Here is a 27,866-nt window from a genome sequence, read left to right on the forward strand (position 1 = left end):
TCTTCAAAATTCAGGCCTTTTATTGATAGTTGTACAAAAATACATTATCCTAGAGTTGAGAAAATATTATACAGAATTTCATCTGGACTTTATATTTCATTGAGACTTTAATATTTTTGCATCTTTTGCCAGTATCTTTAGATTCTTTGTAAGAGTTTATTTTGTGGATTTTTTTGCAGATCTGGTCACTATTTGATGCCATTTCAATGTTCTCAGGATTTTGATGAAAATAATACCACAATGATAAAGTGATACTCATTTTCTTGAGCCATCTACATATGTATATACACACATATGAGAAGTTATGTATACATATTTCTATGCTATACTGTGTAGAATACAATTCTATTATACGTCAACATATACAGTTTGCTCAATATGATTTCTGTGAATGTTATCAGTCATGGGGAAATAATAAGAGCCTGAATAAACATGGACAATATTTGCAGAATGCACATAAAATTGAAGATGGTATATAAGCAAAAGTGTGAAGTATATCACTTACACTTTCATATCGAATGCACTTTAAAATTTTTAATAGATTAAAAAAATTTAAATCATCTTTACCCAGTTTCATTTTTTTTTCACAATGTATCTCCTGGATGATTTGAAATATATATGCTGCTCAAGATCCTTTAAACAACAGTAACCTAATGCCTTAAATGTGTTTCTGATATTTCTATTCACTTGATCACTGTTCAATAATTGTACCAAGTTGATAGCTGTAATTTTTTATGACTTTAAGAATGTAAATTTCATGTGTGTGTATACACTTTTGATCCTAACTCTTTGGAGGCATAGGCAGGTGGGTCTCTTTTTTGAGTCAACCTGGTCTACATAGGAAAACCCTATCTTAAAAAAAATCAATCAATAAATAAGCAAGTAAAAAAAGAATTTAAAACACTTGAAATTAATATGAACACAACCACATCTTTAATAACAATTGATTTTTTATTGCAGATAATTCATATAATCCATTCACAAAATGTTATATAGTGTCATATGGGAACTCAATTTCATCGTAAAATAAACCTGCTCTTCTCTTTTCATTGGTTGCTCTTAGTTAACATTTTCATACACATATATAATTTATTCTGATTATTCTCTCCCCCACATCGTCTCATCCCCTCCCCTATGACTTAAACTTATACAGTCTTCTAAATTTAGGCTTTCCAAATTTAGGATTTCTCTTTTACTTATTATACATTCCTTTACTTTTCCATCTACATTTTATGATATCTTAATAAGAAACCCATTCTATCATTGGCATTATCTCAGTGTTTGGTAGGAGACATTCACATTCTTCAGTAGCTTGTCATCAGTGCAAGAAATGATGTCGAGGTCTCTCTCTCTCTCTCTCTCTCTCTCTCTCTCTCTCTCTGTCTCTCTCTGGCGCTGGCTCTCTGTCTCTGTCTCCCTCTCCGTCTTTCTCTGTCTCTCTGTCTCTCTCTCCATCCCCTCCCCAATTGTTTTGTTTTCTAATACAAGGTCTCACACTTTAGTGAACACAACCACATCTTTAATAACAATTGATTTTTTTATTGCAGATAATTCATATAATCCAAAATGTTATATAGTGTCATATGGGAACTCAATTTCATCGTAAAATAAACCTGCTTTTCTCTTTTCATTGATTGCTCTTAGTTTCCATATTCATACACATATATAATTTATTCTGATTATTCTCTCCCCCACATCGTCCCATTCCCTCCCCTGTGACTTAAACATATACAGTCTTCTAAATTTAGGTTTCCGATGTCTGATTTCTCTTTTATTTATTATACATTCCTTTACTTTTCCATCTATAGTTTATGATATCTTAATAAGAAACCCATTCTGTCATTAGCACTCTCTGTGCTTGATAGGAGACATTCACATTCTTCAGTAGCTTGTCATCAGTGCAAGAAATGATGTCAAGGTCTCTCTCTCTCTCTCTCTCTCTCTCTCTCTCTCTCTCTCTCTCTCTCTGTCTCTGTCTCTCTCTGGCGCTGGCTCTCTGTCTCTGTCTCCCTCTCTGTCTTTCTCTGTCTCTCTGTCTCTCTCTCCATCCCCTCCCCAATTGTTTTGTTTTCTAATACAAGGTCTCACACTTTAGTCTAGCCTTGAACTCAAGGCAATCCACCTACCTCAGCCTTGTGAGTTTTGGGATTCCAGGCATACACCATCTTGCCCAGTGAATTTTGTGACTCTCATACATCCCTTTACCATTTCTGAATTATTTTTAATATTGCTGTGACCCTTTTCTAGCTTCTAGATGTAGATACATTAACTGATTAGAAGGTTTTATTTTTAAAGATTTATTTATTTATGTACATGAGCACTCTGTTTGCGAGTGTGCCTGCATCTCAGAAGAGAGCTTCAGACAGAAGAGGGCATTGGATCCCATTACAGATAGTTGTTGGTCACAATGTGGTTGCTGGGAATTGAACTTGGGAGCAATGGAGAAGCAGCGCTCTTAACCACCAAGCCATCTCTCCAGCCTGATAAAAAAGATTCTAAATTTCATTCTTTTCGTGTTTGTTTGCATCTTTCTTCTTGAGAACACTGTGATGGAATGTCCAAATGGTAATTAGTGGCGGTTGGTAGAAGGAGCCATATGTGTGATGCTGCCATATGTGTGAGGGGCTGGCAACAAGGTGCAGACCCAAGACCATGGCCCTGAGCACTGAGGCTCGCCTGCTGGATGTGGGCTCTCAGGATGCCTTCAGGTGAGGACTGCAGGTGGTGGCTTGCGCCCTGCTGAGCCGGCCTAGGAGAGTGGCAACCACAATCGCCAGGCCCAAGCCTCAAGCCTGGGGCACCAGGAAGCTCCGGAGGCTATGGCCACAGTTAGGTCACGCTGGGCCTGGGGGCCGCAGAAGCCGCCCTGCGCATCCTTAGAGCCCTGAGAGGGGACTGACCCGCCTGGACGGAGCCCGGAGCTCCGCACCACAGGCCTCCCGGTGTCGCGCCTTGCCCTGTTGTCTGCCCCACGGAGTGGGCACACGTGTCCTTCCCACCCCGCAGCTCGACCGCGCCCGAGCCCGGCCTCAGGGCACGCGGAGCTCGTGGGTGAGCGCGGGGCCTGAGGGGACCGGGCGCCCGCGTTATATTTGGCGCCGGCAGCAGCGCGTGTGCCTGGACGAGTTTTCCTTCCGCAGGTGCCGGCAGCCAGGGCACCGCCGCCCAAGCTGACTCCTCTCTCTCCCTCTCCGACCCCAGCAGGGCCCAGAGGTGATTCTGCCTGCACGATGTCCTCCTTCCTGGAGACGAGCTCTTCGCAGGCGCCACCTCGCGAACAAAAAGAGAAAGAAAAAAAGAAAAGAAAAGCAGAAGAAGAGACCAGGGAAGGGGGCCTTAGCGGCGTTGGGGGTCAGCTCCGCCTGGGGCAGGCGCCCTCTGACAGCGGCGGGGTTTCCAACAGAGACTGCAGCCTCGCAGTGTCCAGGGAAAAAGCCCAGGACAGCCCTGCCAGGGGACCTCGAGGCCTGGCGCTTGCCCGGACCCCTAGCCGGACCTCGGTCTGGTCCCCAGGGACAGCAAGCAGCAAGCAGGGCGGGCTGCACTGCCAGAGCAGCAGAATCAAGGTAGGTAGGAGACCCGCGTCCCTCCTTGGCTGGTTCTGGCCCTGCCCCCCCGCCCCCCTTCCCCCTGTCCTGGGAAAGCAGTGGCAGAAGGAGGCAGTGCAAAGTGAGCCCATTGGGTAGGGGAAGGGAGGGTTCAGGGATGTATGGAGAGCTGAAGTAGGGATTGGAAAGCCCATGGCATTGGGAAAGAGTGGAGAGGTAATCTGGAGTGTGCTGTTAGAGGACGGGGATCGTGGGAAAATATTTTCTTAAAACCTCAGGCAATGAATGTATTATTTAATAGATTTCTTCTGATCTACTTTGAAATTGGTTGCCTCTTGCAAGAGATTGTATTTGGAGGATGTAAAATACCCTCCTTCAATTACTCGGAGAAAGGGAACATAAACAGAAATTTCCTCTTTTTTAGCCTCCAAAGCTCTGAGAGATTACAGTTCTGCATAATTTAATTCTTTCCTGCCTGCTATGAGCAGACCTTCAGATCAGCAAGTTCCTTTGGAATGGTTTTGCTTGTTTTTGTTTATTTTCCATGGTGCTGATTAGAAAGCCATGAATTGTTTTGTGAATTTTAAATTTCAAGAGGTGGCACCCAGAGTTGATGGTGGTTTCCTTCACTCATTGCAGTGTAGTTGCAGCATAAAAAAAATATTTCTTGTGACAAGAAGTGGAAAAAGAAAGTTGATGAGCTAAGAAAAGTAGAGCCTTGAGCCAGATCAACCATTTGGCTTCCTCAAATATGGAGCAAGCATGGAATGTGGCTTTTTCAGAATCGAGGGGGTTTTTAGGATTGGGCAGTGAATGCTGTCTGGGGCTAACCCGTCCCTTTTGTGGCTGACAACCCTTAGGAGAAGGTCAGAATGTGCCAACAGCACAGAGTGGGCACTGGTGGTGTTTGAACTCAGAAGTGCTCAGGAACTGTGAAAGTTTCTCTGTTATCATCCTGGAGCCATCTAGTGAAATGGACCACTGTGATGCTGTGTAAGAGGCCATTGTGAGGGCTGCAGAGATGGCTCAGTGGGTAAGAACACCAAGTGTTCTTCCAGAGGTCCTAAGGTCAAATGCCAGCAACAACATGGTGGCTCACAACCATCTGTAATGAGTACTGATGCCCTCTTCTGGTGTGTCTGAAGACAGCTGCATTGTCTGACATATAAATAAATAAATCTTACAAAAGATTGTCATCTACTGCAGTTTCTATGTGGACAGGGCTTAAAGATCAAGTACATTGCCTGTCTTTAAAGATCAAGTGTATCACCTAACCAAGAAATGTAGTAGAAACGACGGACTAAGGCTGCTGATCAATAACAACAAATAGGACAGAAAGCCCACATATACATGGAAGTTGAAGTCAATGACAACTTGGTCATTGGAGACATAAGAAAGAAATTAAAGACTTCTTAGAAGTTAATGAAAATGAAGATACAACATACCCAAACTTATGGGACACAATAAAAGCAGCGCTAAGAGGAAAACTCATAGCTCTGTATGCCTGCAAAAAGAAACAGGAGAGAGCATATGTCAGCAGCTTGACAGCACACCTAAAAGCTCTAGAAAAAATTAAATAAACCCTAGAGGAGTAGAAGGCAGGAAATAATCAAACACAGGGCTGAAATCAAACAAGAAGAAACAAAACCGAGTATCAAAAGAATCAGCAAACCCAGGAGCTGGTTCTTTGAGAAAATCAACAAGATACATAAACGCTTAGCCATATTAACCAGAGGTCACAGAGAGTGTATCCAAATTAATAAAATCAGAAATAAAAGGGAGACATAACAACAAAATCTGAAGAAATTAAAAAGATCATCAGATCCTACTACAAAAACATATATTCAACAAAACTGGAAAATGTGAAGGAAATGGACAATTTTCTATACAGATACCAGGTACCACAGTTAAATCAGGAACAAATAAACCATCGAAACAACTCCATAACTCATAAAGACATAGAAACTGCTATTAAACATCTCCCATCCAAAAAGAGCCCAGAACCAGATGGATTTAGTGCAGAATTCTATCAGACCTTCATAGAAGACTTCATACCAATACTGTCCAAACTATTCCGCAAAATAGAAACGGACAGAGCACTACCAAACTCCCTCTATGAAGCCACAATTACTCTTATACCTAAACCACACAAAGATACAACAAAGATAGAGAAATTCAGACCTATTTTATTTATGAATATTGATCAAAAATGCTCAATAAAATTCTTGCAAACTGAATCCAAGAACACATCCAAACAATCATCCATCATGGTCAAGTAGGCCTCATGGCAAGGATGCAGGGATGGTTTAATATACGGAAGTCCATCAACGAAATTCACCATATAAACAAACTCAAAGGAAAAAAACCCACATGATCATTTCATTAGATGCTGAGAAATCATTTGACAAAATTCATTACCCTTTCATTAATAAAGTCCTGGAAAGATCAGGAATTGAAGGCCTGAATCTAAATATAGGAAAATGCAAAATACATCAAACCTGTACCTATCATCAAACTAAACTTAGAATATTGAAGGAATCCCACCAAAATCAGGGACTAGACAAGGCTGCCCACTCTTTCCCTACTTAAGTACAATATGGTACTTAACGTCCTAGCCATAGCAATCAAACAATGAAAGTAGGTCAAAGGGAAAAAATTAGAAGGGATGAAGTCAAAACACTAATATTTGAAGATGATATGATAGTCTACTTAAGCAACACCAAAATTCTACCAGAGAACTACTTAATGTGATCAACAACTTCAGCAAACTGTCCGAGTATAAAATTAACCCAAACAATTCAGTAGTCTTCCTCTACTCAAAGGGTAAACAGGCTGAGAAAGAAATTAGGGAAATGACACCCTTCACAATAGTCCCAAATAATATAAAATAACTTGCTGTTACTTGAACCAAGCACGTAAAAAATCTGTATGACAAGAACTTCAAATCTCTGAAGAAATTGAAGAAGGTCTCAGAAGATTGAAAGATCTCCCATGCTCATAGATTGGCAGGATGAATATGGTAAAAATGACCATTTTGTCAAAGGCAATCTACAGATTCAATGCCATCACCAAAAATATTCCTACATAATTCTTTATAAAGGTAGAAAGTGCAATTTGCCGTCATTTGGTTAACATAAAACCCAGGATAGCAAAACTCTACTCAACAATAAAAGACCTTCTGGGGGAATCACCATCTCTGACCTCAAGCAGTATTATAGAGCAATAGTTTGTATGGTATTGGCATACAGACAGGCAGCTCAGTGGAACATAATTGAAGACACAGAAAAGAACCCACACACCTATGGTCATTTGATCATTGACAAAGGAGGTAAAACATCCAATGGAAGAAAGATAGTATTTTTAACAAATGGTGCTGATTCAACTGGAGGTCAACATGTAGAAGAATGCAAGATGACCATTCTTATTACCCTGGATAAAGCTTAAGTCCAAGTGGATCAAGGACCTCCACATCAAACCAGATACACTAAAAGTAATGGATAAAAAGTAGGGAAGAGTCTCGAAGACATGAGCACTAAGGAAAATTTCCTGAACAAAATACCAATGGCTTATGCTTTAAGATCAAGAATCGACAAATGGGACCTCATAAAACTGAAAAGCTTCTGTAAGGCAAAGGACAGTGTCATTAGGACAAAAAGGCAACCCAGAGATTGGGAAAAAATCTTTACCAATCCTGCATCGGATGGAGGGCTTATATCCAAAGTATACACAAAACAGAAGTAGTTAGAGTACAGAGAGCCAAACACCCCTGTTAATAAATGGGGTTCTGAGCTAAAGAAAACATTCTCAGCTGAGGAATATAGAATAGCTGAAAAGCACCTAAAGAAATGCTCAATATCCTTAGTCATCAGGGAAATGCAAATCAAAACAACCCTAAGAATCCACCTCACACCAGTCAGGATGTCTAAGATTAAAAAATCAGGTGACAACAGATGCTGGTGAGGATGTGGAGAAAGAGGAACACTCGTCCATTGTCGCTGGGATTGCAAACTGGTACAAGAACTCTGGAAATCAGTCTGAACGTTCCTGGAAAATTGGAAATTGCACTACCTGAGCACACAGCTATACCTGTCCTGGGCATATACTCAAAAGATGCTCCAACATACAACAACACATATGATCCACTATGTTCATAGCAGCCTTATTCATAATAGCCAGAAGCTGGAATGAACCCAGATGCCCTTCAACAGAGGAATGTATTCGAAAAATGTGGTACATCTACACAATCGAGTACCACTCAGCTATCAAAAACAATGACTATGTTCAATTCATAGGCAAATGGAAAGAACTAGAAAATATCATCCACAGTGAGGTAATCCAATCACAGAAAAACACACTTGGTATGCTGTTGGGAGCGATGGCCTTGAATCCCTCCATTATTGATGTTATTATTATGGTGAGCATTAAGTATGACTGGGTTCATGGAAAATCCCCAGCCAGCTGCAGAAGACTAATACAAATGTGGTGGTCAAGATGAATAATCATATGATAACGTGTGACGTTAAGATACCCAATGTGATGACCTGTAACCTTTCTGAAAAACCAACATCCTGCTGACTAATAGATATGACAAACCTGTGAGTTTTCTGACAACCTGTCAACATCAGCTGATTCCCTGACCACACGAATATTGTGTCCTTGGTGTGGGTAAATTTTCTTACTTCTCACCTCTCTCTGTTACCCTTTTTATGGTACAAATTCAGCCTTGGGGAAAAATAAAACTGTCGCCTTGATCAGACTCTTGTCTTGGCGTCCTTCTTCGCGTCTCTTGTCCCCCATTCTCTTCCAGGTACTCAGCACCCCTCATTGACAGTATGCACTCATTGATAAGTGGATATTGACCAAAACCTCAAATTACCCAAGATGCAATCTACAGATCTCAGGAAACTCAAGAAGAAGGATGACCAAAGTGCAGATGTTCCCACTCCTTCTTAAAAGGGGGAACAAAAATATCCATAGGAGGGGATATGGAGGCCAAAACTAAGGCAGAGACCAAAGGAACAGCCATTCAGAGTCTGCGCCACATGTGGCCCATATATATACATCCAGCAAAACTAGGTAAGATTGATGAAGCTAAAAAGTGCTTACTGAAAGGGACCGGATATACATCTCCCCTGAGAGACACATCCAGGGCATGTCAAATAAAGAGGTCAGTGCTGGCAGTAAACTACTGAACTGAGAACAGGACGCCCTTTATGGGAATTAGAGGAAGGATTCAAAGAGCTAAAGGACTTGCAACCCCATAAGAACAGCAATGCCAACCAAATAAACCACTAGCAAAAGACTATACGTGGACTGACCCAGGGGTCCAACTGCATATATAGGAGAGAATATCCTTGTTGGGGCACCTGTGGAAGGGGAAGCCCTTGTTCTTAACAAGGTTGGACCCTGAATGCAGGGAAATGTCCGGGAAGGGGTTTCTAAGTGGCATGGATTGGGGGACCATACATATGGGAGAGGGCATGGCAGGGGGGTTATGGACCAAAAGCTGGGAAAGGGAAGAACGTTTGAATAAAACATATATATCTATTAAAAAACTGAAATTTAAAAAAATGATACTAATAACAAAAATAATCAAAAAAATGTGAATAAGAAAGATATTTTAGGTTTTGGAAAAAGATGAATGCCAGGTATTTGAAAAACTGTATGACGATGGTAAACACTTTAATACACTTGAGAAAGTTTTTATATGTTAATGAACTGCATCTTTTTTTTAAATAGCGAATGGAAATACAGTCCCTTCCTGGCTGTGAGGCTAGGTATCCAGATGTAGTGGAATTCATTATTTGTTGGTCCTGAATCTTTGTGCCTGCTTCTAACTCAGCTTATGCCAAGGAAACTAGGCCTAGGTGATATCTAAGCCATTGACCAAACCATCTGGACTAACAATCACAGGTGAAATTCCACCTTGTAAATGGGAGGAGAGGAATAAAAGATACCTTTAAGGATTTAAAAACGATGAAACGTACCCAAAAAAATCCAATAAAAAAGTTTAAAATAAAAATAACTTAGGAAATACAAAATACTGGGGTAACATTCCACAATCATGATGTGTTTCTTCTTTGATAGCTTGCATGTTAATTTACTTCTCTATAACTGTTTTCTTATTTCAAATTAAGTAATGGCATCATCTGTGGAGTGATGGTGAGAACAAAAGCTTTGCCGAACTTGAATAATCGATCCCTCCCGAGCATGTGCTTAACATTCTAAGCACAGGGAAATTTCCTGAGGGGATTAAAGAACAAAATCCAAACATAAAATAGGAACAACAACGATGTAAAAACATTCTGCAATCTGGGTATGAAGGCATGTTGCGACTTTAATCAGCTTTGTAGGTATTTCTGATAAAACACATAAAGAAACAAAAATCCCATCACAGTCCTAGCACTTGCATCCAACAAAGAGAGAGCTGTGAGGTAGTGCCTGCTGCTTTTTTCCCCAGATACCCCTGGGCCTCAGGCCTGCACCCAGTGAGCTGGACCAAGAGCAGCCAGGTTGAAATTCCTGCTGCCATGGCAGGATTCTGCAGGAACATTTCCCTTTGACAACAAGGAACCTGTGTGGAGGAGACCTCTTGGTGAGTCCTCAAGGACTCTATGTGTCCTATTCTACAGGGAGAAGCCCTGCCAGGTCTTTGGCAAGGCCAACCAGTTGTTTGGGGAAGTCTCTGGTTCTGTGGCAGAGGGTGAGGAATGGCAGAAAGAATGGCAGCTCCACTGAGAGCAAAGGCTACCCCTTCTAGGCCTATGACCTCCTAATTAATTTATCTTTTCACCTGATGCCCTATTCACATTTTCTTACTATCATACAACTGTGATCTTGATGAGCAGCTGGGCTCTTGTTTTCTTAATCAGTTCTTTGTTGTCACAGACGTTTTTAACTTACTCCAGCCCCTGAGACTTATTCATACCTTCTGTATGCAGTAGGACCCTTGGTGGGACTGTCATCTCAAAAATAGAAGGTTCGGTAATCCAAAAGATTGGACTCCAGTTTACCTCAGGCCAGGAAAGAAGTCAGCCATCATTAGTAAAAGAGCAAGGGAAAAATTACATAGGAAAAACAAATGCCCTAATCAGAAGAAAAGATCCTCACCTTCTAAGGCCCGCACATCTGCACCCCTCTCTTCTGAGCTTTGTATAGTGATGTTGTATAACTCCAGATGGTAGTAAAAGGCAGAGTTCTTCCCAGAAAGGTCAGACATGATTTTCACTCTTACATCTTTGAGGTGGGCTGGCATTATAGCACACATTCATGTTGAATTATTATAACACCTATGGTAAGAAGACAGAATCCATATATCACAATGCCAAATAGACTCCCTCCTGAACGTATGGACCCATTAAAATTGAGGTTCAACCTGAACTCAGGCCATTCTACTCCCTTCCGGTCCTCCTGATTCTTATGTTTGCTACAAGTAAAAGATCATGTTGTAGTCCCCAATATTCTCATGCCTAGACTTGTCTATTCACGGAGAAGGATATTGGAGAAGTGATGGCTATATAGTTACAATGTAGTAACACAACGTCCAGGTTGACATTTGCTCACTGATGTCCAATTTAATTGTCTTGTTATATTTGAGAAAGGGAGGATGTCCTACATAATATATAAAACAGACAGAAATTTATTATTTTATATATGCCCTGTTGTTGATCCCTATGTTCCCAAGTAAAAGGAGTTTTTATTGCAAAAAAATAGGATTATAGACCATTGATTTTGTGAAATACATGGATATGTAAATGGAAACAATGTCGGCTTTCAAGGACTGCACAGTAAGCAAATATTTCCAGGTTTTATACACTCAGAGGTATAGAAGAAATATATTGGCCTCCAGAAAAAGGGAAAAGCTTAGAAATCGAAATACATGTCACATGCATTGTCTCGAGTAGTAGATTTACTTTTAAGAAAAATCTCCCTCCTCCTTGGTCCCTAGAGATTTGGGTGCTAAGAAAAATCTGTTCTCCAATTCAGGGTTATAAGAAACCCTCCACAGCAAAAGCATTGTTGACTTCTAATGAAGCAGAGAGACATATCTAGCTTTGAAATAGAGGTTGCCAAATGGTATTCCCAGTGACACATGGGAGACTGGAGGAAAGGGTCCCCACAGAAATTCATCAGTGTGGGAGGAGCTGGTTAGTAGGTAGGCCATAGAATTTTCCAGTGACATCACCAGTAAGCCGTTCACTGGACACTCTATTGTATCTAAGAGATCTCTAGAATCTTCTGTGATGTCACCAGTGTTGTGGTGACACCAACTGCCTTTGGGATATTACTTCAGTTCCCTTTGGGTTCACAAGCAGGCATGTTTCGCCAGCTGCTCAGGCTATTTCGGAAGGAAAGTGTTGATCAAGGAGGGACCGCACCAGGTCAGAGGGAAGCTGACCCCCTCTCTAGTGAAACAGGAAGGAGGAAATCATTCTTGGGAAGGCTTGGTGAGTCGTGGGCAGAGTTGGGGAACATCCTCAAGGAGGTAGGTTTGAGATGTGCCTTCTAAGACTAGGCCTTACAAGCAGGAGCCTTGGGATTTTTCAAAGGCAAACCAAGAGTCAGGAGTTCCTGATCTTTAATTTGAGAGAAAGCCATAAAGTTGTAAGACTTCAGTGTCTTTTCTTGAAGCTTTTTAACTATGAGTGTCAATGATTGGCAGGAGGAGGCACTGTGAGATTAACAATGGGACCATCCATGTTTGGGAGTTGAAGCACTTCATCCTCTAGATTACTGTACGTTACATAAATCTTGATGGCGAGAACAAGGAAGGATGCACCCCTAGTCATGAATTGAGTTCTCAGACACTTTGGGCTGGACCACACTTGGTTAGAGCTTGATGGTGCTAAACATTATGAAGTCATTATGAACTCCAGGATTATCTGCACCACATCTGACATAACAATGTCGCAGATGTTTATGTCTCAGTCAGATTATAACTTTCAGTGCCGCGGGTTGTGTAATAGTGAGTGTGGCACGTGTATGGCATTAGAGGTTGGGAACAGGGACATAGCTTAAGAATCAACCTTTAAGAAAGCTTTTCTGCTCTTTCACGGATTCACCCAGTCTCTACCATTTCCCCTTCCTCAACCTCCTTTTCGGATTCAGAATGATCTATTCTGCCCATTGGTTCAAATATGCAAATTCACTTGGGTTTATCTGTCTACAGGTTTTGGTAGGAAGGCATCATCCCAAAATGTCATCAGTCAGCAAGAGGAGTGTCTAAAGGAACTGGAGGAACTCAAATTTGAAATCCAGAAGTGTCAATTCGAGAGGGATGAACTTTATCAAATCCTGGATCTTTATATCTATGATGAGTGGGACCACAGGTAGTCATTATGCCCAGTAACCTATTCACTGTCTTGCGCTCTCTCTCTGCTACCTCAAGATTTACTCATAGCACGAGAGAGTTTCACCTCTCATCCTGGATTTTAAGGAGATTTGGCAGGCATTTGCTTGTGAGATAAGATAGGTGCTGTGTGTTTAGGGTCAACCTCTTTTGTACTTGACCCTGAGCCTCTTGGATTAGCATTGGTTCTGTCAACAGCTAGAAGGACCTTGTCACACTTGCTGCAACTGTGTGTGTGAATGAAATGCCTGCACGTTATCACTCTTTCCTCTGAATTTGTTCATTATACACTGATTCTATGGCACCTCCATGGATGTAGTTGGCATTCTAAATGTGTTTGGATATGGGTTGGTGTGTATATATGTGGCAGTATTTGTTGGTGGTTTACTCTGGATCAGGACGTCTGGGACCTTTGATTGGGTCTGAGGATTTGTTTGATCAACAGTTTGCAGGTCATGATAGTGATGAGTACATGGAGGCCCACATTAATCAACACAGCACTTTGCTCCTTCTGTATACCTTGGTGGCACACAGAACTCTCCTGAGGGGAGGAGGTGCTATAAATCCTCTTCCCTGTCAAACTTAGTTATGCCCTCTGGGAATTCATGTAATGATAGAAACCAAGGATTGAGTATACCTGCTTTCAAAACAAGAGAAATGTCATCACAGCTCTCTCTTGGGCCCAAAGCTGTGGCACAGACTGGAGGAATCTTCTTCCTGAACTAGTCAATTCCATCATGCTCACCTGGCCAGCTCTTGAAGGTCAGGTCCCTCCAACTGGTACCGTGACTCTGTTTTCCTGTGCCCAGGATAATAAACTTAACCAGTACAAATACTTTGAAGGAGCAAGTATGTGGAACATACTGAGTTTAAGTAATAGAGAGAACAGTCTGATTTTACCTAATTTGTTTCACCTGCTTTGATCTTTAGTTTTTTTATTTTTTTAACTATCCAGGGATTGTTTATTGTGACCTAGAAATGGTCACTGTGGTCTTCACAGTTGTTATTCCCAAACAGGCAGCTCTCAGGCTCTGCCCCCTCCTATATAGTGAGTCTTTGCAGAACCATATCTCTCAGGATTCCAAGGAGTCCTTATTACAAAACAAATGTTTGCTTATTTACATAGAAATATTTTCTGTGGTTGAGTCTCATTGTTGTGTTTTGGTCTGGTTTTTGAGTTTGCCATTTTCTTCCCTTCCACCATTTCTTGATTTTGAAATTTTTTATTATATATTTTTATTTACATTTCACCTAATTCTGAAATCGTGAGTTCAAAACATTATTTGTTCCTTTGGCCATGACCTAACCCAGGCTGCATGTCGAATTGCCAGTCCTTCAATCTGAACATGAGATGAGAATGATGTCTATGCAAATGATGACCAACTCAATAAGTGATGCCATGGAGAGGTACAAGGAGCTCATACAAGTGAACAGTTCCTACCGGTGAGTCGCTGACAGAGATGAGAACCCAGCACTAGGCAGGGAATGCTTCTGTCCTGTATGACTTTAACAAAAGTCAGGGCTCTGGTTCTGTAGTGTCTGACTCTTAACAAGAAGGCTGCCTCCTGGCAAGGGTCTTAGATTTGTAGCTCTTGGACTCAGTTGTCGTACATGTGAGGGGTGTAGAAGACCCTCCAATTGTTATTTTCCCAGTTAAAGTTCCTCTAGATAGAAAAGGTTTGCACCATGATGGGAATAGCAATCAACTCTGAATCTCTAGGACTCTGACAGGAGATTTAAAGATCTGTGATCCATGAGAAACACATGGAAAGACTCTATAGCTATTGGGTCTTCAACTACCCCTCAGAGGGGCTTTCCCCACAACGTGAAGATGGTTTCACCATACCATGGACATACGAGCTCCCTTATGGACCATCTCTTCTTCCTTGATTTATATAAACCGTCTTAGTGTCAGGATTTTCAGACGTACTTTGATTCTTGTGGAATGTGGATTCTGGATTTGACCTCCTCTAATTGGTGCTAACCTGCATAGTGTGGCTCTATTCTGGGGATTTCTGAGGATGAGGACCCTTGAAGGGATGATTGTACTTGCAGGAGTGACAGGCAAATAGAAGCTGGCTGGGATTTACCATTTTTTGTTTGTGGTTCAGCATCAGGCAATCCCAGCTCCTGCGTGAACAAGCTCAATTGAAGAACAATATACAGATTTTGCTGAATGAGAAGAGAGAACTGCTGGTGGAGCAGACTGAACTGCCATCATCCTCTGTGGAGACAAAGAGGCTCTGTGAAGAGGCCGGAATGAACATCTGTGACCCCAGAGCCAAGCAACAGCAGGTAGGGTTAGGCCTCAGGGTCAGGTTGTCCTCAGGTCTTACCATAAACATAGACAAACCAATGTAACTGTCCATTGATTGATCCATGTCCTGACCTAGGTCTCATCCACGTGTTCATTCATGTGATGGTTTACAAGGCTTTCTGTGGAGATAGCCCCTTTTCAAGAAACTGCATGTTTGGAAAGCAAATGCTCCTGCTCTTCGAGATCTGCACTTCATTAAGGGAGATAGGTTGATCACACAGCACAGCACTACATGCCATTATGTATATAGGGTGCTATGTGGGAGCCCCTCTTTAGACTAGAGCAGGGCTTTGAGGGATGAAGCAAAAGACTGGACCTCATTTTCTTTACAGGGATCGTGTGAGACTCAGGAAGTAAGTAGTTTTCAAGGAGGAGAGCCTGGTGGAAATGCCAAAGAAATGGTTCTCATTGTCATTTGTGGTGGCTTTTGTTCTTCCTCCCCTCATGTCCCTGTATATGAAGATGGTGACTTCATGCTTCATAGATCTTGGGTAACTACAGAGCCTGTGTATCAGCATGTCAGTCCTGTCTTATTTGAGTGCTCCTGGAGAGTTCATAACTGGGCCTTACAACCTGAAGCTGGTTAGAAGAGCAAGGATGGGGAAAAGGTTTCTCAAAGGCTGAGGGTTGGCATGAGAGACTTGAGACTTCAAGAACAAAGTTATCCGTATGTACCCCCAATTCTCACCAAGAAAGTTGCATTTCTGTGCTGACCTGCATCTTAGGGAGCATGCGGGTAGGCCAGTTCATGACATGCAGTTTTGTCCAGTCATTATCTAACTTAGTCCTTTAAGCTTAGGTCTCTCAACAAACATGAAGCTTCCTGTTTTGTGCTGGCCAGCAGTCTTTGCATCATTCGTCCAGTTCCAAGTGGAGCCCCCTCTCTTATTTGTCTCAACACATTCTTAAACCATTCAGCTATTTTAAAAATAAGGATTAGATTTCTTCACTTTACCTGAACAGAGTTATCCCCCGGGAAGATTCTGGATTGTCTTATTGGCTTCACCATGATCTTGCATGGAATCCTAGAGTGCAACTCTCTGCTGACATTGCTTTGCTGACTATATCATGGGCACTGCATTCTTTCAGGATAGGTTCCCTCTCAATATTGTACACAGTGCTGCATTTCAGAAAATTCACTGTATGTTATTTATTTAGCCTTTTTCTGACTGACATTGAGGTTGTTTTAATATCACAGGAACTCTAATGTGATCAAATGTCCCTGGTAACTGACCGTGAGTTACTGTCTTCTCCGATGCTTCCAAAGTCTTCTATGAAGGAAACAGGGTAGCTTTAGTGAGGGGCCTATGATGAGTCAGCATAGAGCTTGATGGAGTCTTTTCCTAGAAATCTCTCTTGGGGATTTGATGTTGTGTTGTTTAGGCTATCTGTGCAGAACATGTAACTTACTTGTCGGACCAGCGAGTATCTGCATAGAAAGGTTTCCTGAAGTGGAAATGAGTACAGGGCAGGGCAGCACAGCCTGCTTGAGTCTAAGAGACTTGTACACAGCATTGTTCCCACTAATTCCTCACTCAACAGGAAATGAGCTGCATAAGAGCAAAGTTTTCATTTGTGCATGCGAGTGTGTATCTGTGTGTCTGTGTTTGTGTGTGTGTGGGTATGTGTGTGTGTGTGTGTGTGTGTGTGTGTGTGTTTGCAGTAGTGAACGTGTATTTCCCTCAATTCCAAGTTTCATGAGAAAAGTACTCTTAAGCATTCACTTTACATCCATGAAACATGAAATAGAGCTGCCCAGTCATTTGGCATCTCCATCTAGCTCTGTACAGCAAAAGGACACTTAAATTACTAATTTATTCTGTTTCCAAAAATTTCAGAACAGAATTATCTTGTGAAGTCTGGGGGAGGAGTGGAAATATGTTCAAGAGAGTCCCGTTTCACAGGGGTAACAAATGGTACAGGCCTAGGGCTTGCAGGTCCCTTTTTGTTATGGTGTAGAAGCAGGACAATAAAATCCTTTAGAAATGCAACCCCCAAAAAGAGGACACAAAAACACCTGTAAAGTTAGATTTTCAAGTGATTAGGGGCAAAACTTCTGATCTGCATTGAAATCCTTTGGAGCACATCAAAGGAATGGAGTACTGGGAGGTAAGGGCAAGGCTTCTCTATAAAATCCATGAGTTTATGTTGCTTCTCTGTTCTTTGTGAATTGTGAAAGCCCACTGGAAGGTTGTGTCACTCACTGTGTCTTCTCCAAGGTTGCTTTCCACATTGCCTGCTACCATTTCTTTCGAGCTACCTTGGCACACTACAACTTCCCCTGGGAGTTTGGCTTGGATTTTATTCATTGAGAATTTGAGTTGCTTGGAATTGTATCTTCATCCAGAAAAAGTCCCATAGCTATGCTGTGGTGCAAGAATAGGGCAGGATCAGGAGCCCCTTTAGGTGCACAGATAATCCAAAGCGTTCCCCTATGTTATCTGTGTAGCATTCTGCAAGTGCTGTCGATCAACATCATTGTCTCTCAGTTAATTTCAGCCTCAATGGGTTAGGAGAAATGATGAGCTTCAAATGGGTCTGACAGTGTAAGAACAGGTAGCCCTATGAGAAGCCATGTTCAGAAAGTGGAACAGAAGTTTTAGTTAACCCAGTGATTCCACAACAAGGAGTAGGTATTGCCATTGCAACTAGGGAGCATCAATGTTGTAGTGGTCCCAGAGTAACCTTGAAGGAGAATCTATCCAGACGTCCATCAGCCAAGGAGTAAAAGTGTACCATACGATGGAGCCCTTCCATAGATTCTGATTCAGTGTGAGTTAATCCATGCAAGCTTTTACTTACTTATTCAAATTATCTGTGGAACAATCACATTACGGGGAGAAAATTTGTTGATTTGGATCCTGGTTATGGAGATTTCCTATGATTCTAGCTTTGGGCATGAAGTCACTCAGGCTATGGTAATGACAGCTCCGATTAGAAGAAGTTGCACACTTTGGAGAAAGTCTGAAAGAGTGAACAAGAACAAGAGTCTAGTCCACCACCAACATATGATCCTTTGCTGAGCAACAAGACAGCTCTACACAGCCTTTGGGACTTGCTAAGCCAGATTGTTAATGGAAAAAGAACCCTGAGTCTATGACGGTTTATGGGAGGACAGCACATCACTGACTGAGCTGTCTATAGGCTCTGGCCACTATGTACATATCCCACTCAACATTTGTTTTTATGCCTCCAGTGAATCCTGGGGAATCTTTACATTAAGCATTAATGTTCAGGTAGGAACATAGGCTGGAAGAGGCCATTTGAATATCCTTCCCTATATAAATACCCTTTTTGGGTGGATGACCACCCCACCTGGATTTCAGCCTCAGGCAGTTAAAGAGCTACTCAGAGTATTGTTCTGGTACAGTTCATGTGAATTTTGCCCATGAAACAATATATATATGATCCTCTGGATTTCTTGCTATGTTCTACTCCTTTCTTCCTGTGATCCCTCCGGAAAAATCTGAGGCCATTTTCTCTTCTGTCCTCTCACAAACTGCCTTGCACTAGCCATAGACTTACAGGGGTGCTGTTCTGTTTCTACATCACAATCACCTTTAATGTCCATGTGTACGCTGGGAAGATTTGCATGGAGCACATTCTCAGTGATTACAAGATCTGTGCGGTGAGCATGAATTTGAAGTGAGATGGCTTCTCTGTGTATTTGCAGATTCAGTGGTTACAAATGGAAACTAGACCGGTTCCTTCAGTGCTGACATAATCAGAAATTTCACCTCAATTGTGGGCATGTTCTCCAGAAGGAATCCACATGGTATTCTAGGATGCTCATACCTCTCTTGAACTCAGATTCAGACATAGCTACAATGTTATTATTCAATGTCATATACCTGGACCAGTGGGAAAAAATGCTCATTTTTCTCTTAATCCCAGTACAGTGCATAGTCCACAGTTCAAATTCTAGCAGTGTTAAAAGCTGAGATATAAATCCAAGCGCAGGTACTCTATGACATTTGGGGATGGAGGGACTGACCTCAGCTGACAGGTCATGCTGGATTATCCAACTGAATAGAGCTGATGCATGAGGGAGAGCTGATTGACAACCACTCACTAAACTTTTTTTCCCTTGCTCTGGTAGGTCTGAAATTCTCCAGCAGAAACTCGAACATGACACAGTCCAGGACAAGATCTCCCTTGGAGAGAAGAGCTACAGGAGGAGAACTAAGTGTGCACAGCAAATACACCACTATTGCATCTCATCTGTAGTGTCCATAGCAATTGTAGACTGCATTTTCCTCCTTTAGTTTGATTTCTTTGGATTGAATACGCTGTATTTTCACCTTGCCTCACTCCAGCAAGTGCACACTTTTTGAGGGACTCAGAGAAGTGCTGATGCACATCAATCAAGAGCTGCTGGTCATCCAGAAAGACTGTGCACGTGTAAATTTGTACTTGTTCTGATGTGTCATCCAGAACAGTTTCATGGAGATCAGATCACAATATTGGAATGTCTTTGTGACAAAGTCTGTAATATCATTTATACTCAGTATTGGTAGGCTTTTTCCTTAATACCCCCACTCCAACAAAACAGTCCTACTTCCACTCCTCTTGAAAAGATTATTACCATCACTAACTGCTTGTCTACTATGTCTCCAAGGCAAGCCACAGGCTATAAGTCTATTCTGCAAAAGGAGCAGCAAAAAATGCTTAGTGCAATTCTTCTTTTTAAAGTTTGGTTAATTTTTAATTGTTTTGGTTATTTGGTTTTCCTTCTATTCATTTGAAGATTTGTTATTTATCTGTTGTTGTTTTGTTCATTTGCTTCTATTTTGATAAGGATATAGACTGTATATATTGACTACCTGCATCTGGTTACTATCAAGTAAATTGGATGTATTCTGGTCAATAAAGGAGTAGTCTCAAACTCTTCACTCTTAAGAACCTTCTTTATTGATCATTAGTGTCAACATCTGAAGTCCCACAGCTATCAGGGAGGGATGGATCTCTGCATTCTCATGGGGACTGGGCATCAAATCACTTCCCAGTCAGACTGAGATTCAAAGGCAGTCATACAGTCACTGTGCACTGTGTTTCCAACTCTGAATTTCAACTTCATCATGCATACATTACCCACTGTGTATGCTTGCTGTCAAATATATAGTTACCTCTAAATTATACTCTGTCGATGGCAGTTTTGACCAAATTAATAGGATAAACATTAATTTTTCTGTAACACCTCCCAGGACATATAAACATGGTATAAGGGAGTTTAAAGCCATCGGGAATCCTGCACCCAAATCCCGGGGCAGAAAATGATGAACACCCAGGAATGCAGATAATCCTGAGACCACAGGAAACAAAGCCACTTCTGACCAGCTCTGCCCACATCTCTGGCCCAATATTAATCTGCATGGTGCCTCTGGAAACAGGAATAGAAGAGCAGTCAGTGGCAGGAATCTGCTTGGTCCAGCCTGGACCCAGAACCTACCTGGGCCCTGAGCATATTTGAAGAAAACCATAGGCATACAATTCTCTGTTTCCTGACTGTGGCTTATTTTGATTCGAAGCTCAAAATACCATTTTGTTGTTGTTGATTTTTAGTTGGATATTTTTCATTTCGAATTCAAATGTTATTTCTTCCTTGTTTTCCAGAAATAAGTCTGAATACCATCGCCCTCCACCTCTGCTATAAAAGTATTCCCTTCACCAGCCATCCACTTTCCCAGCCTAGGCAGGACCAAGGGCTGTTCATTCCATTTGTGCCCAAGAAGACCATCCTCTGATACACATGCAGATGAGGCCATGGCACAGTCCCTGTATAGTGATTGGGTAGTGGTTTAGTCTCTGGGATCTCTGCTTGGCAGGCATGGTTGTCCTTATGGGGTTGCGAGTCCCTTCAGCACTTTCAATCTTTCTGTAATTCCTCCAACTGAGGTCCGGTTCTCAGTTCAATGGTTTGCTGCTAGCATTTGCCACTGTATTTGACATGATCTGGCTGTGCCTCTCAGGAGACATCTATATCCAATTCCTATCAGCCTGCACTTCTTAGCTTCATCCACCTTATCTAGTTTGAAGGCTGTATATGTACAGGCCACAAGTGGGGTAGACTCTGAATGGCCATTCCTGTAGGCTCTGTTTTAAACTTTGCATCCCTATCCCTTCAATAGGGATTCTTCTTCTCCTTTAAAGGAAGGAGTGAAGAATCGGCATTTTGGTCATCCTTCCTGAATTTCATTTGGTCTGTGAATCTTGGAGAATTTGAGCATTTGGGCTAATATCCACTTATCAATGTGTGCATACAATGTGTGTATTTCTGTCATTGGATTAACTCTCAGGAAAATATGTTTTAGTTCGTTCTCTTTGTCTATGAATTTCATGAAGTCATTGTTTTTGATATATCTGTAGTAGTCCATTGTGTAGATGTACCACACTTTCTGTTTCCATTCCTCTGTTGAAGGGCATCTGGGATCTTTTCATTTTCTGACTATTATAAATAAGGCTGCTATGAACATGGTGGAGCATGTGCCCTGTTGTATGTTGGAGCTTCTTTTGGGTATATGTGCAAGAGAAGTATAGCTGGGTCCTCAGCTAGTGCAATGTCTAATTTTCTGAGGAACCTCCAGACTGATATCCAGAATGGTTGTACCAGTCTGCAATCTCACCAACATTGGAGGAGTGTTCCTCTTTTTCACATCCGCAAAAGCATCTTCTATCGCCTGAGTGTTTTATCTTAGGCATTCAGACTGGTGTGAGGTGGAATCTTGGGGTTGTTTTGATTTGCATTCCCCTTATAACTAAAGATGTTGAACATTTCTTTTGGTGCTTCTCAGCCACTCCATATTCCTCAGCTATGAATTATTGTTTAGCTCTGAACTGCAATTTTTAATAGGGTTATTAGTCTCCCTACAGTCCAACTTCATGAGTTCTTTGTATATTTTGGATATAAGCCCTCTATCAGTTGTAGGATTAGTAAAGGTCTTTTCCCAGTCTGTTGATTGCTGTTTTGTCCTAACCACAGTGTCCTTTGTCTTACAGAAGCTTTGTAGCTTTATGAGGTCCCATTTGTCTATTCTTGATCTTAGAGCATAAGCCATTCGTGTTTTGTTCAGGAAATTTTTTCCAGTGTCCATGTGTTCAAGATTCTTCTATTAGTTTGAGTGATCTGGTTTGATGTAGAGGTCCTTGATCCACCTGGACTTAAGCTTTACACAGGGTAATAAGAAGGAGATGATTTGTACTCCTCCATATGCTGACCTCCATTTGAACCAACACCCTTTGCTAAAAATGCTATCCTTTTTCCACTGGATGCTTTTGTCTCCTTTGTCAAAAATCAAGGGACCATAGGTATGCTGGTTCATTTCTGGGTCTGCAGTTCTATTCCACTGGTCTATCTTCCTGTCTCTGTAACAATACCATACAGTTTTATCAGTAATGCTCTGTAAACTGCTTGAGTTCAGGGATGGTGATTCCCAGGGAAGTCCTTTTATTGTTGAGGATAGTTTTAGCTATCCTGCGTTACTTGTTATTCCAAATGAATTTGCAAATTGTTCTGTCTAACCCTATGAAGAATTGGAATCGAATTTTGATGGAGATTGCATTGCAACTGTAGGTCACTTTGGGAAAATGGCCATTTTTACTATCTTCATACTGCCAAGCCATGAACATGGTAGATCTTTCCATTTTCTGAGATCTTCTTCAATTTCTTTCTTCATATCATGAAGTTCTTGTCACACAGATCTTTCACTGGTTTGATAAAAGTCACACTGAGGTATTTTTATATGATTTGGGACTACTATGAAAGGTGTCATTTCCCTAATTTCTTTCTCAGCTTGTTTATCTTTTGTGTAGAGGAAGGCTACTGATTTGTTTGAGTTAATTTTATACCCAACCACTTTGCTGAAGTTGTTTATCAGGCTTAGGAGTTCTCTGTTGTAAATTTTGGGGTGTCCCATGTATACTACCCTATCCTCTGCAACAGTGATATTTTGACTTCTTCCTTTCCAATCTGTATCCTTTTGACCTCCCTTTGTTGTCTGAGTTTTGGTTAATGCTGGGGACAACATACAATGGAGACATCTCAGTAGCCCGCAGTAGCTTTTTGTAAAAACTGGTTGTTTCCATTTCTCCAAACCTTAGCCCTGGACAACGGCTGTATAGATTTCATTTGTGTGTGACTGCCTATCAGTTGGCCTTGGTGTGCACAATTATTGTATTATATCTGACTTTCCTACTTCTTTCTCCTTCTGCTCTGGTGAATTCTGTGAAACTAGATGTTCCTTGATATTATGATTCTTAGACAATTGGAAATTGATGCATAGGGGCACAGCACAGCACAGCCCTAGTGGCCCAGGTGGATACTGTGTATTCTCATCTTGGAAAAAATGTAATAACTGCAGAATTGTAGTTATAGATTAGGGTTTGACTTGCAAAGACAGCTTGAAGAAAATGAGAGAAAATGAATTTGAGCCAACATTGGGACCCTAAGAAAGGAAAAAGTTATTGAAGTTAGGAAGTAAGTTTTACATAATATTATAGACTGGTTAAGGAAGTATAGAATATATAAAATAATATACTAGTAAACTAAGTCTAACTACTGGAACCCTTATGAGAGTCATTGTGTGCAAGGAACAGAACGCTAGTGGAATTAGTGTGCTAAGGGTTACCTTGATTCTTTCTGGCCACTGCCTGGCAGTTTTGCCTATGTCATTTATCATTAGAGCTTCACAGGAAAGTGCAGGTAGCTGGCCTCGGAGCTTTGGACTCTGAAGTATAAAAGTAAAGAGTTAAAGTTTAAATAATGATAAGTTTACGATTATTATTATTATATTGGCCACAGGCCTTGGTATAGGGCAAGCCTGAAACTTTGGAGAACAGTTGTAATTCTTAGTTCTTGGTGTGATGTAGTCATTCTTTGCATTTGATTTGGCAATGATTATAAAATCTCTTTTTTCTACCCGCTTTTGGATTATTAATAAAGGACTGGGTTAAGAGAAAGGCTGTAGTTCTGTAGAACATGTGAAGAGTAAATGAGAGAGAGCATGAGGGAGTGAATGAGAGAGTAAATCACAGAGCAAATGTAAGAACAAATGTGAGAGCCAGAGAGAGAGCATGAGAAGAGAATGTGAAAGTGAGTGAGGGGAGAATGTGGGGTGTGTATGAAGATTGTGTGTGTGCGTGACAGGAGAGTGCATGTGGTGTGTGTGAGATATGTATGAGGTGTGTATGAAGAGTGCATGTGTGCGTGACAGGAGAGTGCATGTGGTGTGTGTGAGATATGTGTTAGGTGTGTATGAAGAGTGTGTGTGAGAATGAAAGGGTAATGAACAGATGTGTGAATGATTGTGGGAGTTTGAGAAAAGAAAACTGCAATAAAAAAGGCAGAGTGCACAAAAGAATGCAGAGTGTGTGCAGCCTCAAGCTGAGAGAGAGAGAGAGAGAGAGGGAGAGGGAGAGAGAGAGAGAGAGAGAGAGAGAGAGAGAGAGAGAGAGAGAGAGAGAATAACTTTAAGCCTTGAAGTTGCCTGTCAGTTTGTACCCAAAGAGTCGTCTGTGGATATGTATTATGTGCCTTCCAGATATTCCTGCTTCCAGGTGAGAACTCTGATCCTGTGACAGAGGCCAGGAAAGTCTGACAGAATGGCTGCAACCCTGAGGGCAGAGGATAAAATATTTGGCCTAGACCTCCTAATTTATCTTTTCACCTGAAGCCTTATTATTAAATATTCTTACTGGAATAGGACTACGATCCTGGTGAGGGTCTTCTCTCTTGGATACTTAATCATTTCTTCGTTGTCACAGACTGTTTGAGCTTACTCCAGTCACTGGGAGTTTTTTTCCACCTTCAAATTTTCTGAACTTTTCAGATTTCTAACATTTGTGGCAAACTGAGTAAAAAAGCAATGAATGTTGAGCACTTCACTGGGGTCCAGTGCATATGGAGCTACGGGTGTACGGATATGGTAAATCCCTAGGAGTTACTCTAAGAAAGTAGGACTGTGCTCTTAGGACCCCTGCGTGACCTCACTTCACTTTGCCAGCTTTGTGGGCTTCTACACTGCTGCTCTGAGAAGAACTGAAAACTAATGGAATAGATGTGTAGCCTCCCATTACCTTTGTCATTGTTAGGATATTAGTAGGAGAGGTTTGATTGAAATATACTCTCAAAAATATTAACAAAACCACTACCTCTTGTGTACCACCTGGATGAAGTACCAAGTTCACAGACAGTTCTTCACAAACTTCTCAAAGCCAGCCAACTGGAGCATGAACAAAGCCAAGTCCAAGGCATTCAAAACCAGCATCCTCACCAATGCCCCCAGGAAAGGCTTTGTTAAAAGAAGGGAGGTACTGAGACAGTTGGCCCTCATACACTCAGAGAAGACTGTGCCAGGAGAATTGGGGAAGGTTTGTGGGAGAGAGTAATTAAGTATCAGTAGTCAGTGAGCAGAACGTAAAGTGAAAAAGAAAAAATATATAAATAGAAATAAAATAAAGGTCTTTAACAGAATGGGACACAATGTATTGCTGAACTAACTCTACCGTGTTTACACTTGCACATGCTTTAACATCTAGAGAGACTAGATGTGATAAAGTAGGATGCCCTTGTCGTTTACATATACTATGTACACAGCAAAGATAAATGAAATGGATAACATGCAGATCACAGATCCATTGTTCCCTCACATCTATGTGACTCTGCTTCCCTTTATCAGGACTGTGGAGGCCTCCTCTCATCCAGGTCTCAGGGCTCAAGCAAAATGCAGTCCCCTATGATCTCTGGCCAAGTGCTCTTGTCTTCCCAAAATTACTCTGCCTCAGGCTGCAGAGGCACTGAAGTGCCAGCCTTCACCTTCAAGGTGCAACCACTCTTTCAGTCTTTACAGGCTCTCTGTTACTTAACTGAAGGTTTCAGCAGAGGCCTTTCATCTCAATAACAGAAGCTTACCTAATCCAAAACGTTGGGAAGCCATCCTACACTCCTGATTGCCTGCTTACCTGAGACCAAACAACATAGCTCTCCTCTTTATGCCTGTTTCCCTGATTTGAAAGTAAATATTGTGTTCATCTGTGGCATTGGTGGTAAGAATAAAATCCTTAACATGAATAAGAGGACCATGCAGAGCATGGCTTTACATTCTATATACAAATTGAATAGCTAGAGGGAATTACCAAAGAAAACAATAAGAATCCTAACAACAAATATAGAGAAATTATGAAATGAAATTAAACAAAAACAAAAGCAAAAACAAAAATACCTTGTGGGTGCTGGTATTAAAGGCATGTATTAACTCTGACCAGCTTTTAGGTATTTCCAATAAAAAGCAAACAAACAAACAAACAAACAGCCTTATTACAGTTGCAGCAGGTGCAGGAGAGAAAGCTGGGAGATATCCTGTGCTGCTGCCCCCATGCTGTGATTCTGGAGCAACAACTTCCTTGGGAATAGGAACCTGTATGCAGTGGGATCCCTTGCTGGGCCTGTCATCTCAAAAATAGGGGCTTCCCTAATCCAATACCTTGGAATCCAGTTTACTTCAGGCCAGGAATGAAGTCAACCATCATTAGGGAAAGAACAAGGGGAAAATTACATAGGAAAAAATATGTGCCTTAATCAGAAAAGATCCTCAACTTCTAAGGCCTCCACAATCTCCACCCCTCTCTTCTGAGCTGTGCATAGAGATGTTGTATAACTCCAGATGGTAGGAAAAGGCAGAGTTCTTCCCAGAAAAGTCATACATGATTTTCACCCTGACATCTGTGAGGTGAAGTGGCATCGTATCACAGAGTCAGCTCACCCGGGATAAGAACACAGAAGCCACACATGACAATGCCAATGGACTCCCTCCTGAACTTCTGGACACATTAAAATTGAGGTTTAGCCTAACCTTAGGCCATTCCACTCCCTGCCCATCCACCTGATTTTTATGTTTGCTATGAGTAAAAGATCAGAGTGGAGCTCCAAATATCCTCATGATAGGACTTGGAAATTCAGGAAGAATGATATTGGAGAAGGGATGGCTATGTGGTTACAATGTGGTAACTGGGTTCTGACCAGGAACCTCGTCCTTAGCCAATGGAGACTTTAAGGCCGGGCCTCCTGCTTGTTCCAGTGCAGGCTAAGACTTCAGGGTCAGGCCAGCTCCTGAGCCCCAAACAGGGCTGCCTGCATACCCTTGTGACTGCATTAGAGCCAGAGTGCTCTCTGCCCCATCCTCTTCTCTCCTCTTTGTCACAGCCATGGTCCCCAAGAGCACTTGTCAAACACCTTTATACATCTATGTCAATCTCAAAGTCAGATTCCCAGAGAATCAATCCCCATAGCTGACCATAAATGAGTATTCTTTGTGTGTGTGTATGTAATGTTGTAGAACACAGAATAGGGATTCTTGGTGAAAGCTTCGTGGACATGTGTCTTTGCACTGGGATCTTTCCACATGACTTAGATATCCTTGCCATGAGGTCATTACCAGTCACCTTGCCATTTCAGTTTCCTTTTTCTTTTGGATGCTATTGCTGTTTGATGTAAGATCCAAGGCTGAACTTCCATACTGGGCTATGGTTTCAGACTTGCTTTACAGCCATATGGCCCTCGGGTTGTTTCCTTTTGATCCTAGAGGTTGATTAATATTTCTAGCAAGGCTTCCAGTACATGATAGGATTGTGCTACATGCTGTCAGAGCAGAGTTATACA

At 41.6% G+C, this 27,866-nt stretch overlaps 2 protein-coding genes across 6 annotated transcripts in view; both read left to right on the forward strand.

Moving 5' to 3' along the window:
• Positions 1-27,866, forward strand: part of LOC148003534 (disks large homolog 5-like) — a 446,357-nt gene that overhangs the window by 38,048 nt on the left and 380,443 nt on the right. The window lies entirely within an intron of this gene.
• LOC148003536 (disks large homolog 5-like) lies at positions 3,120-20,099 on the forward strand. 5 transcript variants are annotated; one of them, XM_087568784.1, is made up of 6 exons: positions 3,294-3,566; positions 10,009-10,143; positions 12,718-12,877; positions 14,209-14,340; positions 15,009-15,192; positions 19,314-20,099. In XM_087568784.1, the coding sequence occupies exons 4-6, from the start codon at positions 14,249-14,251 to the stop codon at positions 19,317-19,319; spliced, it is 282 nt and encodes a 93-aa protein (XP_087424910.1). In that variant the 5' UTR covers positions 3,294-3,566; positions 10,009-10,143; positions 12,718-12,877; positions 14,209-14,248; the 3' UTR covers positions 19,320-20,099. The 5 variants fall into 5 exon arrangements, 4 of the variants coding, with proteins under 4 accessions (XP_087424912.1, XP_087424911.1, XP_087424910.1 ...); XR_015629367.1 differs by lacking the exon at positions 10,009-10,143 and having other exon boundaries at positions 3,120-3,566; XM_087568785.1 differs by lacking the exon at positions 10,009-10,143 and having other exon boundaries at positions 3,262-3,566.

This window comes from Rattus norvegicus, chromosome 9 (genome assembly GCF_021556685.1).
Source record: "Rattus norvegicus strain SHRSP/BbbUtx chromosome 9, alternate assembly SHRSP_T2T, whole genome shotgun sequence".
NCBI classification, from domain to species: Eukaryota; Metazoa; Chordata; class Mammalia; order Rodentia; family Muridae; genus Rattus; species Rattus norvegicus.